Here is an 18,645-nt window from a genome sequence, read left to right as displayed (position 1 = left end):
CAGATTACAAACGTTACATATCTAGCTTTGCTAGCGTCACTTATGCCTAGCTTACCTTTTTTAATGTTTTCTTTCTAAATGCCGGTAAAAGTATGATGTAGGCCTAGTCCCAACCGTCTCAGTGAGCATCTCTTTGCAAAATGGACACAAGCTGTGTGTTTTCTTTTGGACGTTATTGTAAACTCTTTGTGGTTCAGGTAACCAAATCAAATTACAGCTGATTTGGCCAACATCTTCAGACAGCCATCTTCGTCATTCACTTTTGGGGTGCGAGGAGGGGTGATGGGCAATTTCAAATGAGAAATTAGTTAAGTTTTTGGTTGCATTTGAAGCGTGACATTTTACATCCAACAGTAATGATATTAAAAAAATACATTAAACAATGCACAGGCAATTTAGTGATATTCCTGCAGTTGTGGTCTTGAAATAAAATCCTGAGTCCTCTTTGTCTGAGACCGAGACAAGACTGCGGCCGATTCCAAGACATCAAAAAGTGGTCTTGAGACCGTCTCGAAACCAACACCAGTCTCGAGTACTACAACACTGGCATTTTGCTACTCTCCTGCCACACGGTTGATGAGTAGGTACGCAAAGGGGAGGAGTGCTTTGACTGCACAATACCCTGTGTTGACAGTCACTCTTACTTTGAAGCATGGGAAGCGTGCCTCCGAATATCCCAAAAAGGATGCTCCCACCTGTATTATCTACCCTTCTGCTCTGCAGGTGCAAATGGGGGAGGGGAATTATGGCTTAGCACTTATCCTGTGTTGGTAATCTTTCAGCTCCAATGCAATGGACTGCGTGCCCTTAGATGTACAGCTCAGAGTCAGTGTTTTTTGGACCAGGTCTCGCTGGAAGTATATCTTGCCTCGCTCACTCCGACTAAACTAATGACCTACGGGGCTCTGCTCCACTCATAGAACTGGAGTCATCTCCATAACCATCGTTATTTTTTCCAAGCTGCAGTTGAATAACATTGCCCATTGGCATTTATCATACATAATAAATAGCTGTATTTCACTCACTTTTGTCAGGCAAAAGTGAGAGTGAAGTCACAGAACACAGCCCTGGAAGTGGATGGCAAGCAAGCAAGACAGAGAGACCAAGAGATGCACTGCCCAGCTAGGTTCGGAAGACAGACAGACTTGAGAGAGATGAACTGCAAGCTAGCACTTAAATGTAACTTTACTGTTATTTGCTGACATCAAACTTGGGGAGGAGAGAACACAAGTTTACCTGATTGCTGTTCCCGCAAAGTTTTTTATTCGTATTTTTTTTCCTCTTTTCGTGACCATAGTTCTGCTTCTTACTCTCATCGAAGTTGTACTCATTGACACCCCCAAAGAAAGGTGAAATGTTGCTAAATTGGCAACGCTGCACCCGCTTTGACATGAGGGGGAGGCAGGACCCTTGCATAATTTGCCAGGCCCTACACAGGGTTTAGCTTAGCTCCACTAAGCTCTTGAACAACTGGGTTGTCTTTGTAGTTGAAATTATGGCTAGCTAAGAAAGATATTATTGGAAGTGGATACTTTTTTTCCAGTATAGCTGGAAGGTTAGCTACAATGCAATCAAACCACTTATCTCACGCAACACTATGTGGAGTTGAAATTCTGTGTATTGCTCTGATGAGTGGTTCGTGAAAATTAAATAGACCTACAAATTACATCGCTTTCTATGACCAACTCATTAAAGACAAACGGACTCCGCGAAAGATTGGGAACACCAATAGTACGGCCAGGTGAGCAAGTATTTCTGTTTGGATTAAATGCTGTCTAAATACCTAAGAGAAAGACTATATTTAAAGTGGATACTTTATTCTAGTAGGTACAATTGGAAGGTTATTAGCTACAATTGTTGCTGTGTAGACTAGGCCTACACATGCAACTCACTACGGTTTAGCCTGATTACCATTGCTTTAGGCATCATAAAACGAGGACTTGCTGGACAACCTTTCAATTGGCAATTCACAAATACTGACGTTATGGCCAGGCGAACAGTGCTAACTGCTGGCATAACATTTAATCAGCTTCTTTCAAACTTCAAAAGGTTTTCTTTATGGATGAAATGCTGGTTAGCTAAGAAAAAGACAATAGCCTTTAAGTGGATACTTTTCCGTATAGATCAGTGAATTTTGTTACATGAATTAATGCGTTTAGCCTACTGATGCAAAAACCCTGTAACATTTTAATCACAAGCTGCATTAGGGATATGGGCACTGTATATTATTCCAGGAATCTGTGTTGTCTGTGTGCAACCAAATCAACTAAACAACATCTTAATCACTGGCTGCATCATGGGCACTGCACGGGGTCTGTAACTTGATGATTCGGGCCTGCTCCTCGGTTGGTTGTCGGTGTTGAACTGAGCCGCAACAGGTATAGGACAAGACCACTATTCCTACCTCTTCGGTCGGTTTCTTGAGGCATGTATATAGCGAGCCGCAAACATCCCCTTAGGCAGAACTGTATGGTGAATGGTCGCAATTATGACAGCTGGCTCAACCATGTAATGACTTATGCAATGAACTAAATGTCTAGATGTTTGTGGGGGTAAGACAATTTAACAGAGAACCAATATAATACATTCTGATCAACATGACAAATAACTGATAATATAGGAGATAGACAATTGTAGGCTACATAATAATTAGCATGAATGTACCATAGCATTGGCAATTTGGTTAAAATTATGAGATTTTGCTTTTATGATGTTCATAAGTAACTAGATGTGGAGGTTGCCAAGTACTTTTGAGAGTTTCAATTGTGATATGAGAAATGTAGGTACTAAAGCCACTGAGAAGAACTGGCATCACCAGCTGCATCAAGGGGACTGCACAATCTATCCATTATTCCAGAAATGTGTGTGTCAACGACATCTTACTCACTGACTGCATCACTGGCACTGTTCTATAATTCCAGGAATGTGTCTGTCACCTACTTCATCACAGGCACTGTGATGATTGGCAGTCTATTAATATGTGGGGAGAGAGGTGAAACCAGACGGATGACACACCTGGTTTATCATGCAGGAACTGACATCATGATCAGATGGAGTGTTGTGTCCCCTCTCCTTGTTCTGGAACCCATGGACACACAGACAAATTCCAAGAGATTAACTTCTTCAGCTTTTTTCACCATTACCATTTAAACCATATGCACAAAATTCACTGGCTGTGGATCACAATTGCAACATCAATAAAAAAAGATTTTACACTCGGACCACCGAAGCGGTCACCTAGACCGTTTTGTGTTTTCAAAAGCAAATGGGTCTGAGGTCTAGAAGGTACTAAAATAAAAAAAATGGCTTGTCAAGTTTTACAGCAAACATGCTATTAGTGATTGATACCATATAAAGTAAATTAACATTTTCTAATATCATTTCATTTTATGTGTATATTTAGCTGAATATGGCAATATTATTTATGTACTGTATTTTGTTTATTCTATAGTTTTAAGCAGGCATATAGTTTCATGGTGCATATAATTGGTTAGCAGTTAGCCTCGTCTACCTCTGGCTACGCCACCTGCGCTTTATGGCCCAGTTTTACAGACATGGATTAAGCCAAGTCCTAGATTAAAAACGTTTTCAATGATCTTCATTGAATTTCTCTCAATTTAGGACTAGGCTTAATCCATGTATGGGAAACTGGGCCCATATCCACATGTGTTTCTTCGTCATCATTTATTAACTTGCAAAACTGTTTAATCAAGCACACATCAGAATTTCTGAACACTTTTTTAGGTATTTAGGTTATTTTTAACGCAAACAGTGCAATTATATTTAGCTGACTGGTAGACCGCTGTGATGCTTGAAGAGGGTAATCGATTCCTGGTGGTCCTCGTGTCAAGCAAAAAAAAAGGGTATTGAGTAACAGAAGTGGCCGTGGTCGCGCCCACGTCGGAGGTACACTCAGCCGACGTGCACCCTTAACTGGCATCGAACCCACCACCCCTGACATCCCAAGCGTGACCACTACCAGCTACGCCAACGAAAAGCTAGCAATTTGCTGGTGCAGGTGGCATGTTACATACCTGAGGAGTGAGTTTAACCGATCAACACCGGCTACAATCACCCCTCTAAACTCACTCCACACACCACAGCTACCCCAGCTGGTCAGCTGCAGCTACCCTTAATGATCCGGGTCACGGCACCAATATAACAAACGTGGCCGTGCACCCATCAGAGGTACACTCGGCCGACGTTTGCCTGTCACCTCTGACATCCCAAGCGCGACCACTACCAGCTACGCCAACAAAAATCTAACACTTCACTGGTGCGGGTGGCCTATTACATACCTGAGAAGTGAGTTTAACCAACCTACACCAGCTACAATAGCATTTCATTTGTTTTGCAAAGCTGGTTTGAACTAGAACTTACCCTGTACCAGATGAACATGGCTTTGTAAGCGTTCTCATTGGAGCAGGAGCCACAAGCCATAGTCTGTACACGAGTCATACCACTAGGGGAAATCTGAACACACACAGGTCATGTTAGCCTCATTCTTGGACTATGATCTGCTGTAGCTGTTACATAATATATAACTCAACAAGAGTGATAACATTATCATAGTGGATCCACGACAGCCCAAGCAAATATTTCTAAACACAAGCTGCTGAAAGTTCTATCGTTTGTCTTTGTTTCTGAAACTTCACATGCATTTTGTATACATTCATGAGAAGATTCTGAAAGGACTTTCTTTCATAACTGAGCTTTATTACCTATATTTGATTGTGATTAAATGTGTGTGTGTGTGCGCCTATTAGAGCCCGACCGATTAATCGGCGGGCCGATATTATTGGCATATATTAGGCATTTTCCAAACTATCGGTATCAGCTTTTATAATAGACGATAAATTAATAAAAAATGTATACATTTAAAAAACGGACGAAACAACCAAACAACACCAACCTTCAACCATGTTATGAGTGTTGGCGTTGCATAGTTTGTCCACCAGAGGGCACTTTACTACGTCCCTGTTGGCAACACGTGTTTAGAACGCCACAAACCTTACAACCATCTGATCCAGCCAGAGTCGGGCAGAGTGTTAGGGAAATCTATTCATGTTTTGTTACGCATTTCTGGATTTTTTTAATATATATATCGGCTGATGTATCGGATTATCAGATTTTTAAATCACCAAATATTTGTATCGATATCGGCCTTAAAAATCTTTTATCGGTCGGGCTCTAGCGTCTATGTGTGTACTTGCACTCACCGAGAGAAGACTCTCTGACAGCTTCTCTGGAAAGTTCTCAGGTGGTAGGATCCCAAGTGCTGGCCGGTTCACAAATGCACTCTAATGTGGAGGGGAATTAGAGTTGGGATGAAAATAAAATGTGAATAATCATTTCACGTCCGTCAGTTTCAGTAACAATGCCTTTTTGAAAAACTTACTGTGTATGGGGTAAAAGGATGCACACAAACACAGTTTTTCAGAGATCAATAACATGTGCCATCTATAAATAATCCCACTGATTGCTAGTGTAGAGGCATAGTCACCATATTGTGTGGGTTGGCCATCACTTTCATGAGCGAGGGATGGTTGTATCCTGAGAGATGAGATAGTAGAAATACACATAAATTTATTCTTTAGCATTCGTCATTCACATTTGTATTCCTCATATTTTCACTCAGCTCCGAAGACTCTAAAACACTGTTATGGTCAATTGATTGCGTCAGAGTAAACTTAACCGCTAACTGCTGTTTAAGTTGGTATGAAAAGGTGGGTGACAAACAACAGAGTAACTGCATCACACAAAAAATTGCAAAAGAGCAATAACAGACTCCATTGTTGTAGGTGTGTGTGTGTATGTGTATGTACTGTGTATTATGTATGTGCATGCATTACCTCCATCATGTAAAACAAAACTCAGCAATGTCCATTTTATTCAAGGAAATCCTATAACGTCCTTACATTATATCTAACACACAAGTTCGTGTATTTGACATGAATTGCTCAAAATTGCAAAAGGTTATCTTACATAAAGGTCTGCAAAGCAGTTCCACCTCTTATCAGAGGAGGGCACTAGTCTCAATGGGAAAAAACCCAACATGCAGACACATTCAACAATTACTTTACTTTCCAGAGAAGCTAGGTAAAAAAAAAAAAAGAGATTGAGATGAACAATGAGCATTGTCAATTATTGGGTGTGCTTTGCCTTCGGCAAGGGCACAACCTTTGTTCTATCTCATATACATTTATTATTTATTTTCCCACCCCTAAGGATCCCTCAATATTTGGACTACATAGACAACGTCGGTGTCAAAAGGTTCGTCATGGTAGCGTTTGCGTTGCTTGTATTTTCATTTACGTTCCGTTGCACGGTTTAGGAGGTTACAACGTTTTTGTGGCAAAAGGTTTGTGGCAGAAATTGTACCTTTTAGTTTTGTTTAGGTTTTTGGTGTGGGAAGCTGGACCCAACATAGACTGACTACACTCGTCTCTACTACTGACCCAGACTCCAAAAACAGCAAACATATCAGATCCTGTGAAAAAGCTGTACTACTTTTTTTATTTATTAATGAAACAGTTGCAAACTTGCTTTAAGAACCAACTGGTATGCAAAGTCATAGTGAAATGACAGGAACACAGATTGCATTTAAGTTCAAAAGGCTCAGAGGAAATTAAGCTACACAAAAGATGTTTGACAACACTTTTGATGTCTAGAGCAAACCTAAGCCCACCAAACCTCCATTCCATCTATCACTGAGATTAAATAATGTGGACCAATCTGGACCAAATTGTTTTTCCCCACTTTCCATCAATAATTAAAAAACAATATTTCCCTGAATAGGGATCTTTGGATCTAAAGCTTGTCCAGTGGAGAAAACGAGATGGATAGACTGTGGATGGAGGTTGCTGAGAGCTTTGTTTTGCATGGAAGTGATAGCATTTGCATGCTAACAACGATAATCTGTAACTGAGTCTGTAGCCAGTAGAAGCACCCAAAATACACAAACTAACAAGAACTCCACGTGGCTCTATCTCAGCATTTAAGACCACTGTTACTCCTCAACAACACATGCCAGACAGAGAGAAAGAGACAAAGACAAAATAGAGAACTGAATAATACGCAGATGAAAAAGCACACAGAAAAACAAACTATGCACACAATGACTATTTACATTCTCCACAACATAATTACTTGCTGATGCACGAAAGCTTGAACACTTGACACATTCTTAAGTTTGCTTTTGTTCAAATCCATTGTCAGTCACAAGTGATAAATGTACACTAAAGACAAATTTGTTTTCCAACCATGGCGGAGATGCCTGGAGAGTGATACAACGGACGCAAGGATATTAAAATGGTGAGGTAATCTCATTGGGTTCTGTCGAACGCCCCTGAAGGAGCATTCGTTTTGATGGACTTTGGAGAAACAATTCTGAAAAAAAAAAAAAAAAGAATAATGCTTAATAATGAAAAGTGTGCGTTTTGGCAAATGTGTTTGACTTTGTGCATACGTATATCCAAGTTGTGCATTAAAAAGTTGTAGATGCTTGCATACATATATAAAGGTTTTGCAATTTTAAGTTTGGTGTTTTTAAGAGGAGTTTTGACCTCTAACATACGCATGTGTTTTATTAGAAAGAATGTGCATTGGCAAATGTTTTTTAAGAAAGTGCTTGCATAATATTTTAAAGAGTGTTAAGAAATAGCTGGAAAATGTTTTAGAACCTTTTTTACCTTTTTTGAATTAAAAAAAAAACTTTGTAGATGTGCATCTTAAAATAGATATGTAGTATTGCTAATGTGTAAAAGTTTAAGACAGAGTGTTTCAGTATGATAAATGCAGAGGATGTGGTTAGGAAATGCTTGAATAGATGGAACCACATTTAACTTTTTGGAGAATACAGGAAACGTGTAGACCGATACCTGCGTCAAAGTCTAGACAGGGCCATCACGTGTTAAAAGAAATAAGAATGAAAGTTGGGGGTAGAGAGAAAGCTTTTTGAGAGTTGTACTTCGTGAGTCGAGTAGTCGAGGTTGTTAGTTCCTGAGCCTGTTTTTGTAGAGTGTCCGCCTGTGCCTATTTTAGCAAAGAGTTTCTTTTCTGTCAGTTGTGCTGCTGTTTTACTAGTGACCCAGGGTCCGCGTTTTCCTATTTTTTTTGTCGTGCCTTAATCAAGGAGGCTTTAGCTTACCTTTTTCTTTTCCTTTTTTACACTTTTGTATCTGTTCCAATAATCTGCCAATAAAAATTTGAAAAGACAGTCGTTGCTCTACCGCCCATTTGTGCGCCCCTCGCTCGAGACCAAGGGATCCACTCAGCGCCCCACACCGATACTCAGGTGAGTTCCCCGGGAATCGCGACCAGTCATTTAGGCACAAAAACTGCCCAGCTGGTGTTTACGCGAAACAGGGTCTTGAAGTGTTCATCTGCTCAGACACATATACTCTCTCGATAGGTGCGGTGTTGCGTCTCACAGATAAACTAACGGGGGGAATAAGGGCGGAGGAGGGCCCTTGAACGTTTTTGTTATCGGGTGGGAAGGGCGCGGTAACCGGGAGCGAAACGTAGCCATAGGAATAAGTGATCGATAAATTATGATGTTTTGCCCAAAAAAGGGCCTATAAACGTTTGCTGCTATAAAAGATCCCTCCAGGTTTGCGTCAGGAGGCCCCGGTGAGCGTCTGTGACACCGTGGTTTGGTTGGGTGCGGAGATTCCTTTCCAGGGAGGGAGGGAGCCTCGGACTAACTCGTAGCCAAGCGTGTGTTCTCCGCACACGTAGCCTATACAAATTCGTGAGACCCCGTGCGAGAGTTGGGTGGCGTAGCGAGGCGTAACAGTACATTTGTTGCCGGGGGACCAGCACCCCGGTCAGCGACCTCGAGTCCCCACACGCTCGTTCGACAGTTCAGGTCAGTGAAGTGCATGTGTGTGTGTCTTAATTTGGCTTCTCAGAAAGCCCTGAAACTTTGCTTGGTTATGTAAGGGTATATGGTCATTGTTTAATGCTTAATAACCATATCATGGCTTAATAGGTGGTCTATGACTGTAACGGGTCGTTTCCATCAGGATGATCATCTGGTCACTGTAGGATGGCCAACTTTGCAGCGGTGATCAAAAACTTGGAGGCAGTGATTCAAGGAGTTAGAGTCAATCCCCGCAGGTTTTATTTAATAAAATGAAAAAAATGAAAACTCTGGAACCCTAATTTCCCCTACCTACACAACTTCCCAAATAACCAGACACTTTCAAAACATTTCCGCTAACTCAGGTCATTTCGGCATTTCACATACTTGCTCGCCAGAGGTGTGGTCGGCTGTTCCCCTTAGTCCCCACTGCCTCCACCTGCTCTGCGCTGCACTTTTATCTGCACAGCCTCAACCATTCTGACCATTATCCCCCTCCTAAATCAATTAATCTTACTATACTACCTACTCCACCTAACTAAAAATAAATACATTCCCTAAAATACTACCGACAGGTAAATACACATACCATCCTGCTACACAATGTCTAGCCCGCTAAATAGCTCCCCAGCGCTCACCTTATACAAACACCCCTGTCCTTCCACCAACAAAGTCTTACGTTCCGTGCGCTCACGTCTTAAAAAGACCCTTCCGACTTTCCGTCGGGTCTTTCCTCTGTCCGGACACAGGATATCCCCGTGCCACTGCCCAGCCCCGCACAACGTTCGCCATGCGGTGCATAAACGGCTTCCCCGCGACGGCACGTTTCTTGCTAGCGGTAACGGGCAGCCGCACCGTTACAGTCACCCTTACAACTCTACAGCAGTTATCAATTTCACGTCAACCTAACACCATTTTGTGATTGGAGGAGAATGATGACTGACTAGAGTCTAAAGATTTAGCTTCACTACGGGCATTGGTAACCTGTGCCAATGTCTTTTTAGAATCTACAGTAACGTTGCTTTGTTGTAACAATGCTCTCCATTTCCTCCCCAATTCAGCGCATGATGTGTGCCATCTGGTCAGTTTACGACAATACCCCAGAGGTCATGAGTCATTCGACAACAGCTGTGGAGTGGTGTGTGTGTGTCGGCAACACTCTTGCAACACTGGTAGACAGCAGAACAGCACTGTGTGGCCCAGGTTGCAAAGTCAGGAACTACCAGAAAGCATAATCATACAATTTAACACATCTGTGTTAAAAGTGTATTCTTGCATCTCTTTGTTCTGTCATCTCCTTTTCTCACCCACCACCCCAGTTTTCCAGTTTTCAGTTGGTTGATTTGAAAGTACTACACAAATATTTATTATCATCATCATCATCTCAAACAGAGTACTGAATATAGTGGGATCACCTTTTTGATAGAAACAAACTGACAAAACACACACAATTGTCCCCTAGCTAGTACAGTACCGCCAGTCTGCCACATAGAAGATTAATAAATCAACGCATCCTGCTCCGACACAGACTGCATTTTTTTCCCAGACATCTAAGACTCCATCCATCGAGTAGCACACAGTTTCTTCAAAGGCTACAGAAATACAGTACGGTACACCATATGCCACCCAGAGATTTTCAGCAGTGTAGGAGCAAAATGGATCATAGATGATAAAAATTGCATAATCCTGCTAAATCGGCTGTATGGGTCAGTATACATTGTGGCTCAATCCACCATGTTAAACAGACAGTGCTAAATACTTTGGCTAACAAAGTATAAATCTAACAAATTATCTGGCCAAGAGCATAGCGGGAGATATAAGCATTCACCAAAGGAAGCGAAGGACTTTTTGGGTACTCACCAATAGGAATGGAGGAGATCTGGGTGTAAACGTCCAGCATGCGATTTCCATCCACATCCACCAGATAGTTCCCTCTGCTCTCCTCATAGTTGCAGAAGAAGTTAATTGCTCCCACATTCTATGGGACGAGAAGGATGTAGATGTGAAGAAAGGAAAAGCTCAACCAAATCTATAATTTACAAGGGAACTCACAGGTTATTCTGAAAAAAGACGTCCATAAATGCATTCCATTTACTCAGTGGTTCATTCAAAACAGTTTATTGAATTTTGTTTCTAACATCTCAGCAAAGTAGTAGTACAACAATTGTACATTTAGATTTCACTTCTGCTGGCTGTTATGATGGTTAGGGTTGCTTTCTGTAAACGGCTGGGACAAATCTATGCATGGCAAGAAACATGTTTGGTTGACCAATGTGGATAAGTCTACACAATTTTGGCCAGAGAGAAAATTATGAAATGTACTGTTAGATAAACAGCAAATGTTTACTCCTCGACAGGTCTGCAAACGCCTTTGTAAACCGATATTTGTTAAAACGTTTGTTAACAGAGACCGTAGGTCGTTTTAACAAATCGAGGAGACAAAGGCGTTTGCTGACCTGTCGAGGAGTAAACACTTGGTTTCTTATATACTACAACAATACGTGGGAATATCACAAATCAAACAAGTCGAATCTGGAGCAGACGCCATGTTGTCAGAGCAATCAGCTGCACTTGCACTGGTGACGTCACTACACCTCCAAGGCAACATATCAACAACATCAATTCGTCTTCTGTCTGCTTCAGATACTTCTTTAAAACGGGAAGCGATTGCGGGGCGTTTGCGGACCTGTGCAGAAACCATATTTGGTTGTTTTAGTGGGGGGCAATTTAGGCTACTTTGTTGCCGAGCAGATGCCACGTTGTTAAGGTCAATGGCTACATCTCCAAGGCAACCGCTTGTTGCTAGGTCCGTAAAAGCGTTTATTTACCTCTGTGTATTATTAACTTTTGAGAACGTCTTCTGGACCAATAGGAACAGCGTATTGGTCCAATTATGACACTAGTATATAAGAAACAAAGATAAGAGCTGATAAAAAGTCCTCAAAAGGAGACAGAAAATCAGAAAATCTCCAATAATGCAAGTCCTGTTTTCTTGTATGACCATTAGGGTTGCAAAATTCCGTGAATATTCAAAGTTGGAAACTTTCCACGGGAATTAACGGGAATATACGGGAATTAACAGGAATAAACTGGAAATTTGGGGGTAATCTAACTGTATTTACCTTGCCATAAGCAGACATGCATTTAAACATTTATAATACAACTTTTGTGTGGACATACATACATCCTACTCTCACTGCTGTAAACAAATAAACTTGGTATTAAAATGAACATGGCTTCAGTTTACCAAGTAATCAATATGCTAGGTAATGACAAACAGTGTTGGGAAAGTTCACTTTCTACATTAACTAGTTCAGTTCATAGTTAATTTTTTTAACCAAGTTCACAGCTCCAAAAATGTCTTTCAATATGTTGCGAGCTATAATTGAAATCTCTGTCTGCAATACCGCTCTTGGCCTCTACGCAATTCGGCGCTCTCACACTTGCCAGGCATAGGGCTGAAACGTTCAGAGGCAACACTGATGACAAAGACGTTCAAAAACAACAGAACGTTTTACGTTTAGGTTTATGTTTCTGGCAGACAATGTTCCCAACCAGCTGCATTCAGGGTCCAGCTGAGCTAGGCATGCATAGTCTTGTTATTAACTACATTGAAGTTCCCTGTTATATGCTTTTGCAAAAAAACTTTGGCACGTTTTTTTTTGTTTGTCTGCATGCACATGTGTGCGTGCAGACACAACCACACACAAACAGCTTCTGTGCTTGTCCCATTCAATCAGACTGCTCATACACAGTGAGTGAGTAGGTCTGCTTCTGCTCGCTAACCCAGATATGTCCGAGGCACTCTATCCTCAGACTATCCACCCCAACATTTGACCCACATCCCTGCATCAGGCACTCAAATCAAATTGTATGTGCATAGCCCTTTATGCAAGCAACATCACAGAGGGCTTCATAGATGCCCATTGAACTGCACCTAAACCAACCTAAACCCTCAAAGACGAGGGAAAAAATTACTCTTTAGTATCAACTTCTGTCCGAGAAAGATAACTTTTACAGAATGCTATGTGGCCCCTACACACACACACACACACACACCCACACACCCACACACCCACACACCCACACACACACACACACACACACACACACACACACACACACACACACACACACACACACACACACACTTTTGTGTGCCTCTTGTGTCTGAAAGTAAGGAGAGTGTGTGTGTGTGTGTGGGGGGGGGGGGTTATGTAAATTATGCTCAGTACAAAGGCCTTCTCCCTCATGTAACCTCAGTGTGCTGCCAATTGCAGAAAAAATAACCTAGCTTAGTGTTGTGGTCTATATTGTCTGAGTTAATAGTTTCCCAAGTATGAAGGTCTGCACATGCACAGAAAGAAAGTACAGGCAAGCACATGCAACCTCACATATACTGTAAGGAGAAACAAAAACAATTGAATGCTTACCTGGATATCTCCAAGCTGTTTAGTGAGTTCCTGTGGAAGATAAAGAGACGTTTGGAGTATGAGTTTTAAACAACCCGCCTTTTAACTGACTTTCAAGTGCATTTTAACCTGTATGCAAGTATGAATTTCATAGTTCTGTGAATACCTCGATGCTGGTTCTTATGAACGTCAAATGGATGTCTCACAAGATCTTACTAAACAGTTTCTGAGCTGTTACATAAACTATATTAACCTAAATGCATAAAATGAATTTTGAGTTCTTAGATACTCATTAATGCGTGGTCATGGAGTGACGTATCATGTTTGCTCTGTACCAATGAGGGAAAATCTGAGTAAACACCCCTACAAACTGGATAGTTTTTGTATGTGTGTCCTGTACCTTTGATCGTGGTCCAGGTACTTGTGTCTTCATGGAGGGACCATCATACTCAAACTCCACCTGAGCTTGTGGGGCAGCCTTGCTGACATACCTGCACCCTAAAAGACAAGATGCATCAAAACACACACAATTACAGACATAAGAACCGCAACATTCCATCTGTAACTGAAATGTAACTGCAATCTGTAACGGGGGGGTTCCTATGTCAATATATGACAGTCTCAACTAGAGGAACAGCAGAGGACAAGAATGACAATGAAAGGGACAGAGAGCACAATAGAGAGAGATTTCACTTTACATTATCATCTTGTCTTTGTAATGCTTGGATGTCTTAATGGTGTCACTTCACAGAAGTGTACCTTTAATACAATGACTAGAATATTGAAATTTGATGATGACAGGAAGACCACATCATCCGCAAAAAGCAGTGATGAAATCCCCAGCCCACCAAACCGCAACCCTTCCCCACCTCGACTACGCATCGATATCCTGTCCATGAACATCACAAACAGGATTGGTGACAAAAGGCGCAACCCTGGCGGAGATCAACCCCCACACAGAACAAACTTGACTTTGTGCCGAGGACCCGGACACAGCTCTAGCTTTGGGTGTACAGAGATTGGATCGCCCCAAGAAGGCCCCTCACGCAATATACCCGCAGCACCTCCCACAGTATCTCCCGGGGGACCCGGTCATACGCCTTCTCCAGATCCACAAAACACATGTAGACTGGATAGACATACTTCCAGACCCCCTCCAGGATCCTTGCGAGAGCGAAGATCTGATCCGTCGTTCCACGACCAGAACGGAACCCGCATTGTTCCTCTTTAATCCGAGGTTTGACAACTGTTAGGCTGTTGTTATTAGGGTTCCTCCGGTAGGAGGAATCTATTGTTTTTGTTAGTATTATTATTATTTTTCCTCTTCTCCGTGAAATGGCTAAATAGCTCAAAAAGTCCTCAACCCGATTTTTTCAAATTTGGCCCAATGATACAACAGGTCACTCACTACTCCCAGACGGCTAGTGGCCCATGTACGCCCATAGGTGGCATTATAAGCCACACCCAAAGTCTACGTGATTTCCCCAGCGCCCCATTAATCCAAAATGCCTGCAAATTGGTAGACATGCCTTATTTCTCATGGGGAACAAAATAGCCTCAAGGACCCACATTGTCAGACTTAAAAATGTTCTTGTACTGTCCAAATTTGGTACAACCTTAAAAACCATTCTCCTCAGGAACCATAGATCCAAATCGACTTGAAATTTGTTACAGATGTTTAGAATACATGTCTTTCTATAGGGTCAAATTGAATAAGGAATGCAATGCAAAATGGCTGAAAAAAAGTGTATTTATGTAAATGTCCACATTGCCACAATATTTTTGTGTTAATAAATCTAATATAATTTTGACTGATGGTTTTTCAAACCTTATTGGCTTCAAGATGACATAATTCTGAAATATCATATGCAACTTCACCCTGATATGTCAAAATATGATTGAATTCAATTGAATAGCTCCACAGCGCAAGCAGACTCATCCTGCCCCTTGACACACACGCGAGCTTGGCGAGACACACACACATCCTTTCTGGAAATTGTGGGCTGAACCAAGCCCCCGACCCTCACTCCCTGGTTTTTAGCTCCTGTATCATTTAGCTTCCAATCGCAGCTCGCCGTTACGAATATAAATTATTTTTCAGCTGCCATTGTTGTTTTCAACTGGAATCGCCTGATAGCCGTGTTGGAGGCAGCCACGTTCGGTAAGTCATTTCACCTATTTTTACACATTTTAAGCTAGAATCAATGATTGGGTTTGTGAAAGTAAACTACTCTTGAATTATGGTAAAGGTTTGAGCACTTTTAGACCTTTAGATCGTGAGTTTGAAGTGACAGAATACTGTAGCTTGCTTTTTTCCTCTGGGTTTATAATTAGTGAATCATTTGGCATCTCGGCGAATTCTTTACCAAAAAGGTAGAGGATGGCAGCCTTTAGGAGAAAAAGCGATTCCCCACAGACCTGTCGGCTCAGAATTGTGTCGGAAAGTCTTTGTAATTGGAGTGAGTTCGGACGCCAGGGAGACCGCATAGGCTTAGGCAGCAGACATGTTTTGGTCGCATCATGTTGATAAGATCACCATTTTACAGTTCGGTCAATTCTACACCAAAAAAGTCGAGCAGGGCAGCCTTCAAGAGATGTGGGAATTGTGCATTTAGCCAGATGCTGCGATTATTTTTGTGATTTGTGGAAAACTTGCAATTGGAGTGAGACTGCGTCCCGGGGGGTACATTGTTTTGACGTTAGCCTCAGAGTCAGACTCGGCTCGCTCACTGGCAGTGTGTAAACAATTTTGTATTTCACTCACTTCTACTCCAAAAACGTCAGGGAGGACTGCTTTTCGTAGACAAGAGCCTGCTAAAGATAGCCAGTATCTCGGATGTTTCAAGGCGAACCTGTTTCATTCGTCATATGCCCTGAGAAAGCGACCTACGTGAGCCAGGCTAGTTTTGCCAATTTCACTAGGTCAGGCTATTTAAAGGTCTCCGACAGTCAGAATCACAGTTTACAGGCAAAGGTCGAGCTGGTCTTTGGTCAGATGTGTATATATTGACCAGTTTAGAGCTAAATACTCTTGCCAGAGCCTGGAATCGAACCAGTGTTTTGAGTGACTTTGCATGGGTCTCCAACGCATTTGGATTCAAGTTCAAGTATTGTCACTGCATTTCACAGTCAAAACGGTAGTTTATATCAAGTGTAGATGAAAAAAAGCTTCATTTTTCACTACTGACATGGACCCTTTCTTCACTTTTACAGGTCTGGAGGGTCATGCAGAGGCCTGCTCAACAGAGTACAACAGAGCATGCTGAGAGCAACAACAGAGGATGCTGAGTGTAACAGAGGATGCAACAGAGGATGCTGAGAGCAAAACAGATCCATTGCTGGACTACCCCTCTCTAGCTGGACTTTGTACAATTTTGCTGGATTTGTTTTGATGAAAATCAAATTTTTGATTTTTCTTTGATGAAAATCTAAAAGTTTAATCCTTTCCATGTCCCAGCATGCCAAGCTGCTGATTTTTACTGTCTTAAGTGATGAAACCAGTTCAAGTGATAGACTTTTGACCTGAATCCAATGATTATTCATCTGAATAAAAACCACTCAAGAGAAGTACTGCTTCTTTATTAATAGTATTTATGTATAATATACAGTTAGGTCCATAAATATTTGGACATTGACACAATTTTCATCATTTTGGCTCTGTATACCACCACAATGGATTTGAAATGAAACAATCAAGATGTGCTTTAAGTGCAGACTTTCAGCTTTAATTTCAGGGTATTTACATCCAAATCAGGTGAACAGTGTAGGAATTACAATACATTTTATATGTGCCCCCCCCCTTTTTAAGGGACCAAAAGTAATTGGACAATTGGCTGCTCAGCTGTTCCATGGCCAGGTGTATGTTATTCCCTCATGGGAGTTCGTTATTTCATTCACAAGGAGCAGATAAAAGGTCTAGAGTTCATTTCAAGTATGGTATTTGTGTTTGGAATCTGTTGCTGTCAACTCTCAATATGAAGTCCAAAGAGCTGTCACCATCAGTGAAGCAAGCCATCGTTAGGCTGAAAAATCTAAACAAACCTATCAGAGAGATAGCAAAAACATTAGGTGTGGCTCAATCAACTGTTTGGTACATTCTTAAAAAGAAAGAACGCACTGGTGAGCTCAGCAACACCAAAAGACCCGGAAGACCACAGAAAACAACTGTGGTGGATGACAGAAGAATTCTTTCCCTGGTGAAGAAAAACCCCTTCACAACAGTTGGCCAGATCAAGAACACTCTCCAGGAGGTAGGCGTATCTGTGTCAAAGTCAAAAATTAAGAGAAGACTTCACCAGAGTAAATACAGAGGGTTCACCACAAGATGTAAACCATTGGTGAGTCTCAAAAACAGGAAGACCAGATTAGAGTTTGCCAAAAAACATCTAAAAGAGCCTGTACAGTTCTGGAACAACATCCTATGGACAGATGAGACCAAGATCAACTTGTACAAGAATGATGGGAAGAGAAGAGTATGGAGAAGGGAAGGAACTGCTCATGATCCAAAGCATACCACCTCATCAGTGAAGCATGGTGGAGGTAGTGTTATGGCGTTGGCATGTATGGCTGCCAATGGAACTGGTTCCCTTGTATTTATCGATGATGTGACTGCTGACAAAAGCAGTAGGATGAATTCTGAAGTGTTTCTGGCAATATTATCTGCTCAGATTCAGCCAAATGCTTCAGAACTCATAGGACGGCGCTTCACAGTGCAGATGGACAATGACCCGAAGCATACTGCGAAAGCAACCAAAGAGTTTTTTAAGGCAAAGAAGTGGAATGTTCTGCAATGGCCAAGTCAATCACCTGATCTAAATCCAATTGAGCATGCATTTCACTTGCTAAAGACAAAACTGAAGGGAAAATTCCCCAAGAACAAGCAGGAACTGAAGACAGTTGCAGTAGAGGCCTGGCAGAGCATCACCAGGGACGAAACCCAGCGTCTGGTGATGTCTATGGGTTCCAGACTTCAGGCTGTCATTGACTGCAAAGGATTTGCAACCAAGTATTAAAAGTGACAATTAGATTTATGATTATGTTAGTTTGTCCAATTATTTTTGGTCCCTTAAAAAGGGGGGGGTCACATATAAAATGTGTTGTAATTCCTACACCGTTCACCTGATTTGGATGTAAATACCCTAAAATTAAAGCTGAAAGTCTGCACTTAAAGCACATCTTGATTGTTTCATTTCAAATCCATTGTGGTGGTATACAGAGCCAAAATGATGAAAATTGTGTCAATGTCCAAATATTTATGGACCTAATTGTAGATATATATATATACATATAATTGTGCAGCTCCCCCTGTCAATGATCTAGCACCTCCTCAGCACCTGCATTAATAATTCTCTGACACCGTCCCTGCCCAGG

At 41.6% G+C, this 18,645-nt stretch overlaps 1 protein-coding gene across 1 annotated transcript in view; it reads right to left on the bottom strand.

The window, feature by feature from the left end:
* Window positions 1-18,645, bottom strand: part of LOC134013843 (4-aminobutyrate aminotransferase, mitochondrial-like) — an 87,927-nt gene that overhangs the window by 20,661 nt on the left and 48,621 nt on the right. The window contains exons 4-10 of the mRNA XM_062453589.1: window positions 13,676-13,773; window positions 13,297-13,326; window positions 10,724-10,841; window positions 5,504-5,553; window positions 5,220-5,300; window positions 4,381-4,473; window positions 3,016-3,078 (exon numbers count right to left, since the gene is read on the bottom strand). Of these exons, the coding sequence (XP_062309573.1) occupies window positions 3,016-3,078; window positions 4,381-4,473; window positions 5,220-5,300; window positions 5,504-5,553; window positions 10,724-10,841; window positions 13,297-13,326; window positions 13,676-13,773 (533 nt within the window). The remainder of the gene's footprint in view (window positions 1-3,015; window positions 3,079-4,380; window positions 4,474-5,219; window positions 5,301-5,503; window positions 5,554-10,723; window positions 10,842-13,296; window positions 13,327-13,675; window positions 13,774-18,645) is intronic.

This window comes from Osmerus eperlanus, chromosome 2, assembly GCF_963692335.1.
Source record: "Osmerus eperlanus chromosome 2, fOsmEpe2.1, whole genome shotgun sequence".
NCBI classification, from domain to species: Eukaryota; Metazoa; Chordata; class Actinopteri; order Osmeriformes; family Osmeridae; genus Osmerus; species Osmerus eperlanus.
Note: the sequence above shows the minus strand (reverse complement) of the source record. Positions and strands in the feature narration are given on the sequence as shown.